General features: G+C 37.9%; 1 protein-coding gene across 2 annotated transcripts in view; it reads right to left on the bottom strand.

Moving 5' to 3' along the window:
* Nucleotides 1-811: 811 nt before the first annotated feature.
* The window catches only part of si:ch73-138n13.1 (trichohyalin), a 31,637-nt gene continuing 17,117 nt past the window's right edge, over nt 812-15,331 (bottom strand). The window contains exons 7-13 of one of the 2 annotated variants that reach the window (XM_024275157.2): nt 8,309-8,418; nt 6,165-6,330; nt 5,919-6,081; nt 4,869-5,002; nt 2,402-2,544; nt 2,228-2,314; nt 812-2,135 (exon numbers count right to left, since the gene is read on the bottom strand). In XM_024275157.2, the coding sequence (XP_024130925.1) occupies nt 2,236-2,314; nt 2,402-2,544; nt 4,869-5,002; nt 5,919-6,081; nt 6,165-6,330; nt 8,309-8,418 (795 nt within the window). In that variant the 3' untranslated portion in view covers nt 812-2,135; nt 2,228-2,235. The remainder of the gene's footprint in view (nt 2,136-2,227; nt 2,315-2,401; nt 2,545-4,868; nt 5,003-5,918; nt 6,082-6,164; nt 6,331-8,308; nt 8,419-15,331) is intronic. The other variant, XM_024275156.2, reaches the window with a different exon arrangement.

The raw sequence follows: 15,331 nt of genomic DNA, 5'->3' as shown, positions 1-15,331 counted from the left end.
TATTAAAGAGGGGGACTTTGCCAGCTCTCAAGATGTTCAACCTCTGAAGTATCACCAATGGTTTTCTTGGTGACTGTGGTTCCTGCTTGCTTAAAGATCATCCATTAACTCCTGTCGTGTTGCTTTAGACCTATTTTTTACTGTTGTCATGATCATGGAAACCCCAGCAGGTGAGATCTTGTTTGAAACCCCAGATTTAAAGGTGGATTGATAGTCATGTTGTAGTTCTTGTATTTTAACACAATTGCACCAACAGTTGTGACTTTAATTCCTAGCTTCCTGCTGATGTAGTCCTTTCTGGTCTTGTGCAAATCTACATTTTCCTTCCTTAAATCCATGTTGGGAAGTTTGTAGTCTGACTGATGGACTGATTCTGTGGACAGGTGTCTTTTCTACAGGTGATTAGTTTAGTGTCTTCAATTCAGGCGACAGGTTGTTAGAAGACTAACTGGTCTTTTTTTTAAACCAGAATTCTCAATAGTTACGAGGATCAAATATGCATTTCTCTTAATGAAATGTAAATAAAAGTATGTCAATTCTTGATTTTCTATCTCACAGTTCACTACCATTAAGATGAACGACTGTCACTTTCTTTTCATGTGGGCAAACCTAAAAAATAAAATACTTCCTTCCTCCACTGAACATGTGACAAAAAGAAGTCCAATCACAAGCTTGCTTCTTTCTACCTGGTTGGGCCAATTACAATTGGTTGAAGGTAAAAACACAGTGACTGATGTGTTGTGTGTACTAAACCCTATTCTTTCACAGTACTGAGTAAACCTTTAACATAAAACCACAACAGACTAAAAACTGAGTTCAAGTAAACTTTTATTGAGAATTATTTTCACTTGATGACACTGGCCAAAACAACACAGTGCAATATACATGGGTATTTTCAAATAAAAAGGGACAAACGAGGACATGAAAATAAACCCTCACATTCCAGGACAATCGCTCCGAAGCCTCCATCAACACCATCACTTCCATTAGAGGCTCAGAGAGAGAGAGGGCACAGGTCAGAGCTGTAGTGCATCAAGTGAAAAAGTGCTTAGCAGGAAGCGTAGAGTGGAGTGGCTGATGGCAAACATAATGAGGAGGTCGAGCCATAAATCCAACATTCATGTTTGTTTGGAGCAATAAAGAAGGCAGAGTGGACTTGTAAATCAGTGCTGTGGGAAAACTTCCACCGGGATGCTGGAGCTCAGCTAAACTGGGGAGATTGTGCATGCACATGAGATTTAAACAAAAGACAAAATTGCACTTTTCTGTTTTGGGAAAAGACATTGTCAAAACATGAGTGCTGGATGCTCGCAGCTACAATCGTTTTTGTCTGACCGAAGGGAAGAGAAAGTAGTGTTTGTGCTGATTTGGAGTGTGTGCGTTTGTCCCATCTCTCATCCACAAGGTAATCAGACAAAAAATATATATATATTTACATTTACAGTACGTAGCAAATGTGACACTGCCAGCAACAAAAGGCCGTCGAGCCTCTAAGTGTAGTGTTTTATTCCAAACTACTTCTCAATGTGTGAAGAAACAAATATAACACATCATTACATTTGTTAGCAATACAAAGTGTCAATCAAGTCAGAGGTGATTTGTTCTCCGTAGTCAAAAATTCATTAGTGAATGAAATGTTACCTGATAGCAAATAAAAAAGGTTCAATTCTGTCAGCAACTTGCACTTTTATCCCCCAACAGGTGGATGTGACATATTTGTTGGATTGTCCTAAAAGATGCAATGATAAACAGAGTAAAAAGGTCCCGCAAGTTAGACGTCCCAAAAAGGTGCCTGACAAAAAAAAAAATAATAACTTGACGTTCAAATCATTTTGTCATGTCTCCTGGTCCCTGTGTAGTGAAGTCTGTCCCGATGAAGCCGAGCTTCACGGGTTCAAGCATTGAAAACGTGAAGATGGTTTTTCTCCTTGTTCGTTTTTTTCCTCCACTCGGCAGAAAGGCACCATGCACATTTATTGACCCAGAATGGAAGAAACAAAACAAAAAAAGTTCAACATAAAGAATATTTATAATATATATATATATTCACATCAGCAGCTGTGGATCCAATCTTCCGACAGTCTGGGTCAAACATTAAGGCTTCTGATTCTCACAGATTCATCTGTTAAGGCAACCTTTAGGAGAGAAGGAAGAGAAGACGTGTCAAAGGTGAAAAATATACATTTCTTCGTCAAGAATGAAGCCCACAAAGTGGAATTTAATTTACCTACTCGTTTAATTGTTTTCGTTTTCATATTGACTAAAACGCTTCTTGGATTTCAGCTCTTTCAACCACTTCGGGGACTCTTCCTCTCTGCAAAAGACAAAAAGTGGGGCAGCTTTACTTTATGTTGAATAATTCCCTCAAAATTTGCCCCGAAAATTTCCTGTGTTGGCTTACCCGTTCTCTTTCCCGCCAGGTGGGGGCAGCACGCGTGTCGCTCGAGGGAGGAACGGAGACTTGGGAGAGCGAGACGGCTGGGATGGAGAAGGAGCAGGAGGGTCGGGTTGATTGTCGGAGTCGCTCCTCCTCTTCAGTTGTGCCTGATGACAAAAGAGCAGAAGGGAGTAAAGCTGGTGATCTTTCAGGGTTTCATGATGGAGAGACAACTGAACACTTTTTTTCTTTGATTTAAAAAGGGAACTGTTACTTTATAACTGTTCACCTTTCATGATTTTGCAGGGTTTTTTTGGGGCAATTTTTTTTAAAGCAGCACAGTGGTCTACGTCCTGATTGGCTGGAGACCTTGTCAATTAATCTACCAAGTCTCCAGTGCAAAATGTGTTTAGTTTGCCTAATTTCTATATATTTTCAATCGCGAACTGACTTTTTTTTCTTGTATAAACCTGGATTTATTTTTTTAAAGAAGGTTTGAACTTCGAGATTTAAACATAAAAAGAACAATTTTCTCTCTGAGAAAAGTGTGTAAATCATGTAGTAATTGGTTTTACAGCTTTAAAATATCTTTAATAATTGTAATAAAATAAAGATGACTGCTTTGAGGACTCCACATATCGCAAGTAATTTTTTAAACGTACCTCCTGTGATAAGTGATAGACTATTGTACATTATAGACCCTTCACGGCTGCCTTTCCAAATATGAACACAAACACACTAGCTAAGAACAGCTCTGAAACTTTTTGAGATATTTAACAAAACTCATTAGTTGAATTTTTAAGAGCAGGCTCATGAAACAGAGGAAAGATTCAAAGCACATCTACATTTCAGCTTTCAGGACAGACAACTGAGCTTGTTGTTAAGACTTGCAAATCGAGATGGTGAACTTGACAGCTCCTTTGTGTGACCTGAGAGGTGGAGTAAAAGAGGAATGCAGTCAGGCCAAACTGAAGGGATCTCATGTGAAAAAGCAGCTCTGAAGAAAGACAGAACTTCCTTTTTATTCCTATCCTAAGAAGGCTTTTAAGACTGAAAGTCTTTTTGTAAAAGTAATTCTTCTTAATAAAATGCTGATTTAGCTGGAACAAAAAATGGAAAAACGTTTTACCTTAAAGTTATAACTTCAGAGTAAAAAAAAGAAACTACTATTTAAGACAATCAGTTTAAAAGTAAATAATACCCCTGTCTGGTTTGTTTCACTTGAAAGAAACAAAATAAGCATCTAAAACAAGTACAACTAAATTTGGAAATACACTGCAAAGACTGAGCCATAAAGTAACAAGATGCCAGTTTCAAGAAAAAAAAAATCGTATTTTCTGTCTTGCAAGAAAATAAATTATCAAGAAAGTTTCTCAACAGAAAAATAATCCTAGTTAAAAAAACATCTTAGTTATTAGAATTTCTTTCTGAAAACAAGAATTCTTGATAAGAACTTTTTTTTTACATTTTGCTTAAAAAAAAAGTTCTTATCAAGAATTCTTGTTCTCAGAAAGACATTCTTGTCAATAAGAACATTTTTTTTATTTTTTTATTTATTTATTATTTTTTTAACATTTTGGTTAGCGGCTGGGTGGCTCAGTGGGCTAGGTGAAGGGCTGACACGCAGAACCCCTGGGTTCGATTCCCAGGGTTGTCCACTGATCCCCACCCAGATTGGGTCCTTAGGCAAGACCCTTGACGCTGCTGCCTAACTGGGTCCCTGTGCCCCTCAAGTACAGGGTTGTGTCAGGAAGGGCATCCGGCGTAAAATCTCTGCCAAATCACTGATGCGAAACAGTGGGTGCTGTTACGCTGTGGCGACAAAAGGGATAAGCCGAAAGTGAACTACTTTTTTTACATTTTGCTTATTTAAAGGAAACGTTTTAAATTAAAAAAAAAAACAAAAACTTTGACATATTTGTTTGGGTTCTGTTTTTGGAGCGTAGGAAAGGAAAAAAGAAGAAAATATAGATTTAGATTAAAAGTAATTTTGGTTTCTGTTTCCTCAAAAAGATGTGTAGAAACTTGTGTTAGACATCTTATAGTTGTAGTTCTCAAGTCTCTTCAGATCCAAGCAAAGAACAATGACTTTTTCAGAGTCTATAATCAAATTACCAATTGTCCAATTAAATACAATTTACTATAGTTAGCTTAGAATGTGATTTGTATGAGGATTTAAAGACGACACTACTCTAAAATTATGAAGCTATAAATTGGTCCAAAAACAGCCCGTTTTTTTCTTCACCGTGAGTAGCTACTTGTGTTTCTGCTGTTGAATCTGAAGACCCCAGAGACCTTCATGCCCCCTTGTGGTATTAAGAGTAATATGATACACTCGAGAATGTACAATGATGTTTCCAGAAGTCTTTGATTATCTAATTATGGCACATACCCTTCTAGTGAATAAAACATCATAAATGTTTATAATCATTTACAGCTTTGGAACTGATAGTAATTAACAGATACACTGAATGAGGCGGCTGCAGGTCACCTTTAGCGCTGAAGGGTCTAAGCCAGGAAACATGGCGACCCTTTGAGGCTGTGAGGGAACGGCGAGGCCCACATCTGCTCCTCTGGTTGGCTCCTCAGACTCCAGCTCAGTCTCCTGAATCTCAGGCTTTGCTTCTGTTGTAAAAGGAAACAGTTTTTGTTTTCTTTCACAGGTTTAAAAGTTCGCTCAGCTAAATGTCTTAATTCCAGATGAACGAGCACAAACAAAAGGATTTTTCAGAGTAACACTAAAAATGAAAAGGTGATAAGAAGTGTCTGAAATGAGTCGTGTTTCTGGTTAACCAGCTACAACCTCTTATCAGATCATATGGAGTAGTCGGTGCTCTAAGAGAGTTAAAGGTGTGTTCACTGCAGATTAAACCAGAAACTGCCTGGATGTTTATCTAAAAACGCAAACTCATATGAAATAATAAAACCATATTAGTCCTAATTTACTAAAAGGCTGTGTTAATCATATTTGATGCAAACGTGTCTGCAACCAAATTAATAAAAAATGTGTGCACAATCATAGTCTTTAGTTTTTTTAATTTGCTTTAATTATTGCCAGAATTGCATATCATGCCCAACTTGTCAAATACAATAAAGTAAAATTATTATTAAATTTCAATTCACAATTCATTTTTAGCAAAAAAGAGAAGGAAAATGCAAACAAAAATATTTTCTTAAAGACAAAATAAATAAAAAATAAATATTTGATTTTATTATCAACTTTTTCAACATGTAAATCCTACTGTTTATTTTGAAACATATTTAAATTGCATGAAACATGAACCCAGACTGCTGGAATGTTGAGGATGTTGGCATACAAAAGTTTTGATAGAGTTTATGAAAATGTTAGGCGTCAACATTAAGATTGTGCAGACAAGAATTTATTACTGCAAAACCTAATTGATTGTTAAATTATTATTTATAGTTTTACGCAAACCCGTAATTTTTCATTAACTTGATTTTCACAAAGTATGATAAACAGTTTTAAAATAGAAACGTCATCATTTTTTCCCCTGTGAAATCAAAAACTGATGGGACAAACCTGTTGAGTCCCGGTAAAGCCAGTCGTCTGTAGTTGCTGTGCTTTCTTCAGACTGTGCAGCGCTCTGTCGTGCTGCTCTGGTGGGCCGTGAACGCGGCGCCCGCTTCTTCCCCAGCTGGGCTCTGGAGCGAAGAGCACTGGTGTCTAACAAAGTGGTTGGAGCCTAGATGTCAATACAAAAAAAGAAGATTCAATACAAATGTAGCTGAGGCGTATTTTACATAAACTACAACTCTAAGCACTTACATCAGGAAATGAGAGAGGCTGGCTCTCCGATGAAGAAGAGGGAGGAAGGCTGTCCAAAGTGTCTTTGTCAGACAGCAACGCGTTATCACCAGGTGAAGTTGGTGGAGACGGCTTTCTTGGTGATGGACTGAGAAAGCTGTCTGAACTAGGAGTGACAGACGTCAGGCTGTAAAGACAAAGAAAAAGAGCATTTTAACCACTTTAAAACAGCATTATTAAAAGAAAAAAAATCTGAAACTTTACAGTGAGAAGCTTCAAATAACTGCAACATTTCAACAACAAATTGCTTCAAACTTAATTTGTAACAATAAATAGTGTTTTATATATGATATGTAAAATACAAACTGGTTGGTCATTATTAGAGCTGAAATTGATCATTTCACCAGAAGGGGGCGGTAAGGTTTAAAACATTTAATAAAACTGTTTGTTTTTGCTGGGCAGATTTTGATAGTGCTCACAAAAACTCCAAAACGAGCAGTTAAATTGTAAATGCCATATACTTATAAAGCACTTTTCTACCTTCTTAGAAAGACCCAAAGTGCTTTACAATTCACACATTAATGGCGGCCAAACGCTGGCACCAACCTATAACCACCAGGACAGGGACACTTTGACTCCTGAGCGAGCGGGCAAGCCAGGAACCAAACCTGCAATCTTCTGATGAGAGGTCGACCACTCTACCTCTGCTTCACAGCTCCCCCATTGCAGACTCAAACGTTCTGAGAGGGACTGCACAAGGAAAACTGTACTAAAACCACACAGATCCAAATCTACCAACATCAAGCAGTTTAAAGAGCTTTATAATTTGACTTTTTTCTAATCCAAACCGAGGCTTATGCTTTGTGCCATGACGTCTCCGTGTGGTTTGCTGACTTGACCACAAAAATAAGTCACCATCAGCAACAAAAAGGCAACAGATCCATCCACCAGCCCTGCTGATGGATCTTCCAAAGAGTGGAATGTTAGCAGAACCAAAAAAGTATTTTTTTTAAAAGTGAAGTTTTAAAAAGATATGAATAACTTCCTCAAGTGACACATTTCCTGAACCAGAAGACCAGCAATTTGAACTGGATGAAGTGAAGCTCTGGTGCTGACTGTATTATTAGTTTGGTGCCACTAGAGAAGAGCACGAGAACTCCACAGACAGAAAGCTAACAAACAATTGTTGAGAGGAAATTTTTTTTTATTAGAAACTTCCATTGTCCCACAGAAAAAGCTAAGATTAAACTGCAGCTTTAACACAGCGCACTCTTGCATATAGAGGAGAAAGCCGACACAGCAAAACACAGAGCAAGAGCCATTTATCAAACTGCAACTGCACTTTTAACTTCATATGCAGACAAAACATCTGTGAATCTTCATCAAAAAGTAAATGTTGGCTTTGGAAAAAAATAGTATTTAGGGTGAGACCTAACATCTCAAAAAAGTAAAAATGCACAAAAAGAACTCTTGGAAAATTTTAGCGAACAAAAAATGCATGTAATGAACAAATCCTGAAGATTTATTTCAAAAGGATGACAAAAAAAAACGAAGTAAATCATTTATTTTTGGTAAAACTCACTGCAGGGGTTTAGAAAATATCTCAATCTAACCCCCTAGATTTTGAAAGAAATCAGAGACTCCATGATTAACAGATTCAGTCAGAAACTAAAGTCCCTCATGATGAGTCTTCTTTTAATTTAAAAACTGTCAGCTAAAGCTTCTGATCTGTAAATTATTGTTTTCTTTAAAATTCTACTCTTCAGGCTGCTTTCGACAGTTCACATGTCTAAACCTGAACGTGTCCGGCAGTAATGATCAAACTATCTACACTATTTTGACAATAATTACTTTGAGTTTCCCATTAAACTCCGGTTTACACCCAAACCTGAAATTAGTTTTAATTTATTGTTACACAAAATTTGTAGTCAGTATTACATACATCTACAGTTATGATACTTTCCAGAAACTATTGATACTAATAGGATTTGTTTTTATTCCAGAGGGGAATAGAAGCACCTCAAGTTTGTAGATTAAGATTTGAAACATGATTCAAATCTTTGTAAACTACATGTTTTACAGATGTAAAATTCCAGTAAAAGCTCTGAAAGTTTGAGCTGTCACAGACTCGTAAAATAATTGCTGCTGACAGTGAAGGGTTTTACCTGTCATCGGATCGCAGTCCCGTCTCCCAGGTCCCGTACTGACTGTCAGTCTCACGAACTGGCGTTCCGGAGTGTTTCTTTTCCTCTTCACCACTCTGTGTTTGCTGCACCTGCAGGCAACAAGCAGGGAGAAGAAGCAGGAAGTTAAATGGCATTATAAGCTGCTATAAAACAATGATGAGGTATGATCAACAGTGGTAAATAAAATAATGTGCAAAATAATTTGGCCCTTAGATAGAGATTTAACCTAAAAAAAACCAACAAAAAAACAAAAGTCAAAAGGGGATGATAGAGTTGAAGAAAAAGCCAAAATGGAGATAAAAATTCCCAAAAGCCTGATATAAAGTAAGTTATCAACAGGCTAGAGAGAAGGGTGTGAAGTATGTCGTCACACCTCCCAATACATGATAAAACATGATAAAAAAAGGAAAGATGAAAAGGATTCAGACAGAAAAAGAACTGACAACTGGAGCATCACAACAAAGCAGTTGTGATCTTGTATGTCAATCAAAATATTCCACCAGTATAGCTCCTAAACTACTAAAACGCAAAAAAAATCTACAATTTAATCATTTTAATGTTGGTTCCCACAACAGGAATAAATGGTTTACTAGTGAGATGCTTTTATTAGGTCTTTCCTCATGCTGTAATGCCAAAAATGATCTTACCATTTTAAAATGACTTTGTATTGTTAGTTAAATTGTACTAATACCAGTAAATACAGCTCTCCATCTTTGTACATTTGCATTATTGGCTACAAGTCAAACTGCCATTTAACCATCCTCAATCCATTTCTTTGCATCCATCAATATTCCATTCCCTCAGTCTTTTATGGAGACAGCCAATAGCAGGAAATTGTCAGATTTAAGTTATGAAATTTCATCACAGTACTTTGGTTTACCTAAATGGTCCCAAAATACCTGTTAAAAGTATGATGATACACAAAATTCAATGGGAGCTTCTGCCTGTAAAGGGATGCTGCTTCCCACCACACCAACGTACAGCCCTCAGTTATCAAATATCAGTTTTTATCTTTTCTTATCTAGAGTTGATCTGGGACATAAATCCAAAAATCACTTTAAAGCAGCTGTCTCTGTAAGAGTCTAAGAAGAGCCCTGAAGAACACAGACTCCCTCAATTTCTAATGCACACTAAAATTTGTTTTTGTTGTGAGAGTCCTGAAGCTTTTCAGCTGGTTATTTGAGGTGTCAGCAGTAATGATGATGGAGCAGCAGGTTGTCAGCGGTGGCAAGACGGATAATGGAAGGTGAAGGGATGAGTTAATAGAGACATGAGTAGAGTGGGGACAAAGAGAGGCGGGAGGGCGAGTGTGTTTGCTGTCTACTGAACCGTGCCTCTTTTAATGAGGCTGGTACAGAGGACATACTGTCTGAAAACCAAACGGCTCTCAGGAGGGCAGGCCTGCACATGAACCGATAACCCTGGCCTATATAGGCAAGGAGAACCACAGTAGAAGATCCTGTCATCAGATGTCGCTCAAGGGGACATCTGTAAAATTTAATACACCTGACTGGTTGACGGCGAGAGCCGTTAGCTGGTGATACTTTAAACTGCAACATGGAGGAAGCATCCAGCAATTTAAGAGCGTGTCATTAACGCAATGCCAAGGAGGAACATCGCAGCAGTCTGGGAGAGTATCAAAGAATGTGAAGTCCATCAATCTAAGGTGAAAGGGATATTATGTGCAAAACATTCGAAACAATCTGATTACTTAGACTTTACAACAGACAGAAACCACCCAGATCTACACACCCACCCAAGACTTAACCACAACTAGCTTTAGCAACATTAGTAAATGTTACTGTCAGCAGAAGCACAAAGAGACCGCTCATTTATGGTTTGTTAAGAACATTTAACAAATCACAGCATCTAAGATGGCCAAAAGCCTCTCTGTAAACTAAGCTAATCGAGTCAAATCCTCACAAGAGGAAGATTCAGCAAACCGCAGTAAATGGAAGCGCTGCTGGTTGAAACAAAAAAGACAAAATGTCTAAATTATAGAGACAGACTGACAAGATCATGAATAATTCTAACTTACAATTACCACTGCTTATGTTGGCTCTACAAGACACTAAATCATGAAAACTTTGCATTTCAGAGACGTCGTGTTCAGCATAGAATAACATTGCATACAATTTAAACTGCGACCTACTCCAATTATCTTTGATGCATTTTAAAAGCACTACCAATGGTCTTTTAATTATGACTATGACGTTTTTAGCCAAAATTTTAAAATCTATGTTGTTTTCTAAGACACGTTTTTTATTCAGAGGCTGTAAATCATTAGAAATTCACCTCTAATTTGTAGGCGGAACTGTTGGCACAGAGTAAGCCTACCCTCACTTCCCCTCATCCCTTTGTTTACTCTCTCTCTCTCTCAATAGCTTACAGCCCCTCACAACCCCAACCCAACATTAGAGTGCAACAAAAATGGAGAGCAATACTGAAGCAATCCAGCCATACAGTTTTGATCCAGATGCCAGGTTGAATAAGGAAAACTGATGTACATGGATGTAGTTGTCTACAAGAAGATGAACCAGAGTAGAAGAAAGCAGGGAGCTTGTGGCTCACCATTATAGGTTCCATGTCAAACCTACAAGCTTTTCCCAACTTGATTTTTTTTATCTGCTGCTGATTCATAAGAGTTTGAAAGAATAAATACTCAGAAATGCAATGTTAAGCTTAATTTTCTTTATACGTGTCCTCCATAATCAGAAAAGTCCCACAAGAACATGTTTAAAACCCATTTTTTTATCAGAGCGGTTCTTTACGTTGTGTTTAAATAATAAAAACAAGTAAGACCCAATTTATGTTTTATGCTTTTTCTAAACTTTAGCTTGTGTGTATAAAAAGAAATGCAACAGCACAGAGATAATAAATGCAGAAAATTAGATAATTAAAAACAGTTGGGTAGAAAGTACCAGTGAAAAATAGAGAAAACAGTTGTGTCTGATTTCAATCATCAGTGAAAATGCATTTTCTTGAGCTCATATACAGTTTTACCTGATATCATAGTGCATCAAGCTGCAGATACACACTTAAAAACAAAAAAAGGGTTTCACAAAAAGGGTTAATTCCAAAACAGTCGTCAGTGGTTTGTAGCCATATTTTTGTTTTACAAGTTAAAAATATGTTTCTTATTGTGCCATCTGCCTGTCTTCTACACGTTGCTGTAGGCTGTTAACACAGCTGCCAAACCGAGCCTCGTAAAGTTCTGCTGATAAAAATTCCAGTCCTGTGTGTTTGTACAGAGCGTCCAAACGTTAACCTGATCTGAGAAAGTTTCAAGACGGCCTTTGCTTCAACATGCTGAAAAGAGGCGCCGCTGTACAGGAACTGCAGCTATGTATGAGGGATATAATGAATATAATTAGTTTAATAATGCATGATTCTGACCTATGCTTGTTCCTAACGTTTTTAGGATTCATAATCTATCGCAAACATATAGAAAAGAGGACCATATAGAACACTGAGCAGGTCGAGCAGCACTGATGTAAAGCCTCTAAGAGCAAGCCCTTTCTTAGCTAACATCCCCTGGATATGAAGGGTGTGTCAAAGGGAAATAACACAAAGAGCGGATGAATGGAAGGACGAAGGAGAGAAGGCGTTGATCACTAACTGGGTCTGACAGAGAATCTGCGGAGGAAGGAGCAGGAACAAGCGTGTGGAAACTTCTCCTCGATAACGCACTGATTGCTGCACGTTAGCCAACCACAGCAGTCAGCAGACGGTGAGCTGAAAAAGGAAAGCTCTGTGGTGAAGCGCCTAACAGATGGAGTTACATCAGGGACTAAAACACAGAGTGAGCAACTACTGTGGACACATAATACACGTGTTAGCATGAACACAGCCGTTGTGGTAGGATCCTGGTTTTTGACGCAGTCAACGAGTTGATTTCAGGGTTTGTGAACAGACGAGAGTTGACTTTAAGTTAGAGCTTGTAAATATAAACCTTTCTCTTTAAAAAACATTTACTCGGTATATAACAGCCATCAATTTGAAAGCATCTAGATACAAAACCTGATGTTAGTATCTCATAAAGCTGATGTCTATTAACAGCTGTAAATTGTACTTGCAGTGTGTCATCACATTTTCTACTCATCTGTTCATATCTGCGGACTGACTGACTAGGGTGGGGTGGAAAAAAAATGTGTAACCCATTAATCAGTGAGAACATTCTCCATACGAGCTGCTTCTAAGAGCATGATCTCATGCGGGCAGATGACAAACTAAACCGTATGACCCAGCACACCGAAATTCACATTCTGCTGTTATGTAGAGATCGGCCGAGCACACAGAAACAGCTCCACACTCTTCGCAGAACGGAGAGGAAGAATGTCAAATCCTGACTTGGCTTAAGAATTTTTTTCAGAGTGAGCTGAACCTGATGCAGAGGATTATTTTCAGTCTTTGGGTTGTTTTTGAGGTGTTTTCCACATGATGCATAAACTGTAGATGTTCGTTTCAAGATATGTATACAGTTAACTGCCATTTCTTATATTCCAGTAATAATATGTAATAGTACCTTTTGTAAGTCACGTACGAATATTTCTAAAAGATTATTCTTTTCAGTCTGACTGGTCAATCAGAAAAAACCAGAGGGCTCAATCTGGTTTAGCTTGACAGTACATATAACCTTTAAATCCACTTATTTCATAGAGCTGTATGCACCAACACATACTTTTCTTAAGCTGCATTCAGACTGGACAGATTTAGTTTGCTTTAAGTGAACCAGAGTTTTTTAATCTAGGTAATCCAGAACAAATTTTCAGTCTGCATACACCTAAGCGGACCCTGGTCTGGGACTGGAAACTGCTCTCGTTTGAGAGTTTCTAATCCCATTTCCAATCGGACTGAGCTTTGCTTCACTTTCAGTTTCCTCAGTCTGGATATACTCCGTTACTCGTAGCGGAATAACTGAACCAAATGGCCACTGTAACCGAGCATTGCGAGATGTACACAGAGTAGGAAGGTGGCAATAATAAGCCAGAGACAAATGTAAAGCAACGTTGAGACACAACAACTCATTGAAATTTGGTCAGATGCATGTAGACTCAATAAAACAACTTCTAACGTGATACTTATTGATTCTTACACTGTTTTCCCAACAATCTATATGTCATAAACACTTATCAGCGTACTGTCTTAGTCATTGTCTCCTCAGTGACTGCCTTACAGTATTCCTCCACTGTGCCAAAACAGCCAATAAAAAGTGTTGTAGCTTATGTTGACACAGACCTTCAAAATTGGTCAACAAAACACATATAAAGTTTGAATAGAGAACGATCCTGACAAGGATTGCAAAAGCTTTGGATTTCCATTATCTCTTCTCTTTGCCACGACCTTGTAATTCCTGGCCAATGACTGAAGAGATCTTTAGTCACATGCTTTTGTTTACAAGCTTTGGTTCAAAACAGAAACGTCAGGTTGAAGGCCAGTCTGAAAACTGACCAATCACAAGGTTCAGGTCTAAATTTGGACCAAATTAAGTGGACTCAGTCTGGACAAATGGACATTTCCAGTCCGGATACACCAAGATAACGTTTGCATCATTTCCAGTAGAGTGTTAATGAATTTTCTTCAGTTGAGTTAACAATGTGCACTTTTTTAAAAAATAAATAAAACTGTATTTTTAGAAATACCTGCTAATGAAACTTACTAATACACAATAGAAAGATGCCAAAGGCTCTCATCCATCTGTCCAACTGACCTCTTAACCGTCATTCATGCTCTCAATGATGGAAAGCAAATGCTGCTTCTAAAAGAACAGAATAACAGCTGCTGTTATCCTAAACTAAGACGTAACCCCTAAGCAATGACGACACCTCTCACTTTTATAAGATGTGACTCATGAGGTGTTGTGCAGCACTTGAATAAATAGGCGTTGGCGCAAAACTGACAGCAGCTCCTTTGCAACAAATGGATTTCCATGAGTGCCTTCAACAGTTATGACTATCAAGAAGCCTAAAGGTCAAAATAAGGCAAAACAAAAAGTAAAGCAGACAAAGCTGAAAATAAATCTTATTAGGTCAATAATCGACAACAACTATTTATGACAGAAGAAAACAAAATGACACAAGGGACTAATCCAAGCTCCTGCCGTCTCAATGTCACAGAACAATACTCACACATCTTCATTTAATGCGTAACAAATTAGGAACCACAAATTAATCCCTAACCAGAATGACGTACATATTTTCATGAGGCATGACCAAGAGGAAATGTGAAAATCTCTGGGTTTAACCAGACTTAAAATCAGCAGAACTGGAAGCGCAACTTAAGAGTTAAAACTAGAAAAAAGGAGTCATTTTTATGTTTTAAAACAAATGTATGTTTACAACCCACAACCCGATCTATACCCATTTTACATGTCTATCAAAAAAAAAAAAGATTGTTTACAACTTATTTTTAGTCAAAAGCTATATTTGCATTGTTCTCGTTCAAGCAGACACTTTCAATAAAGAGTCTATGTGAACTTACGTTTCAGGATTTCGCATTCAAAACTCTCACGCAAGTTTTTGCAATCGTTTTCAGGCTCTACGGACAAAACACGTGGCCAATTAACATGTGTTACATGTCAAACCAAGTGCTTTGACCAATCAAGGCCTCTGATTGGTAGTGACATGAACACACGTCAAATGCCTGGTGTCTACATAGCTCAACAAAAACAAAATTAAAGTTTAAACAGATAACAAGACTTTGTAGACTCCGTGGAGTAATATTCCAGTCACACAATCAGGAGTTGCAGTAAGGTAAGACAGAAATATGATGGAAGCATATAAAGACTCAGAAGAAGCGGCATGGCTGTCACAGCAGGTGTAAGAGCTCATGATACGCTTAACTCTGGACCTCATGCTGGATGAAACTGCAGCTGTTACCACAGACACATGGACATTGCTGCAAAATAACTTGAACTTTAATTAAGTCCATACTTCTAAATATGCCGTCTATACATCAAAGAGAAGCTGTCTGTTTGTACCCAAAATGTGTGAATGGCGTCTT

The sequence above is a fragment of the Oryzias melastigma genome, linkage group LG9 (genome assembly GCF_002922805.2).
Source record: "Oryzias melastigma strain HK-1 linkage group LG9, ASM292280v2, whole genome shotgun sequence".
Taxonomy (NCBI): Eukaryota; Metazoa; Chordata; class Actinopteri; order Beloniformes; family Adrianichthyidae; genus Oryzias; species Oryzias melastigma.
Note: the sequence above shows the minus strand (reverse complement) of the source record. Positions and strands in the feature narration are given on the sequence as shown.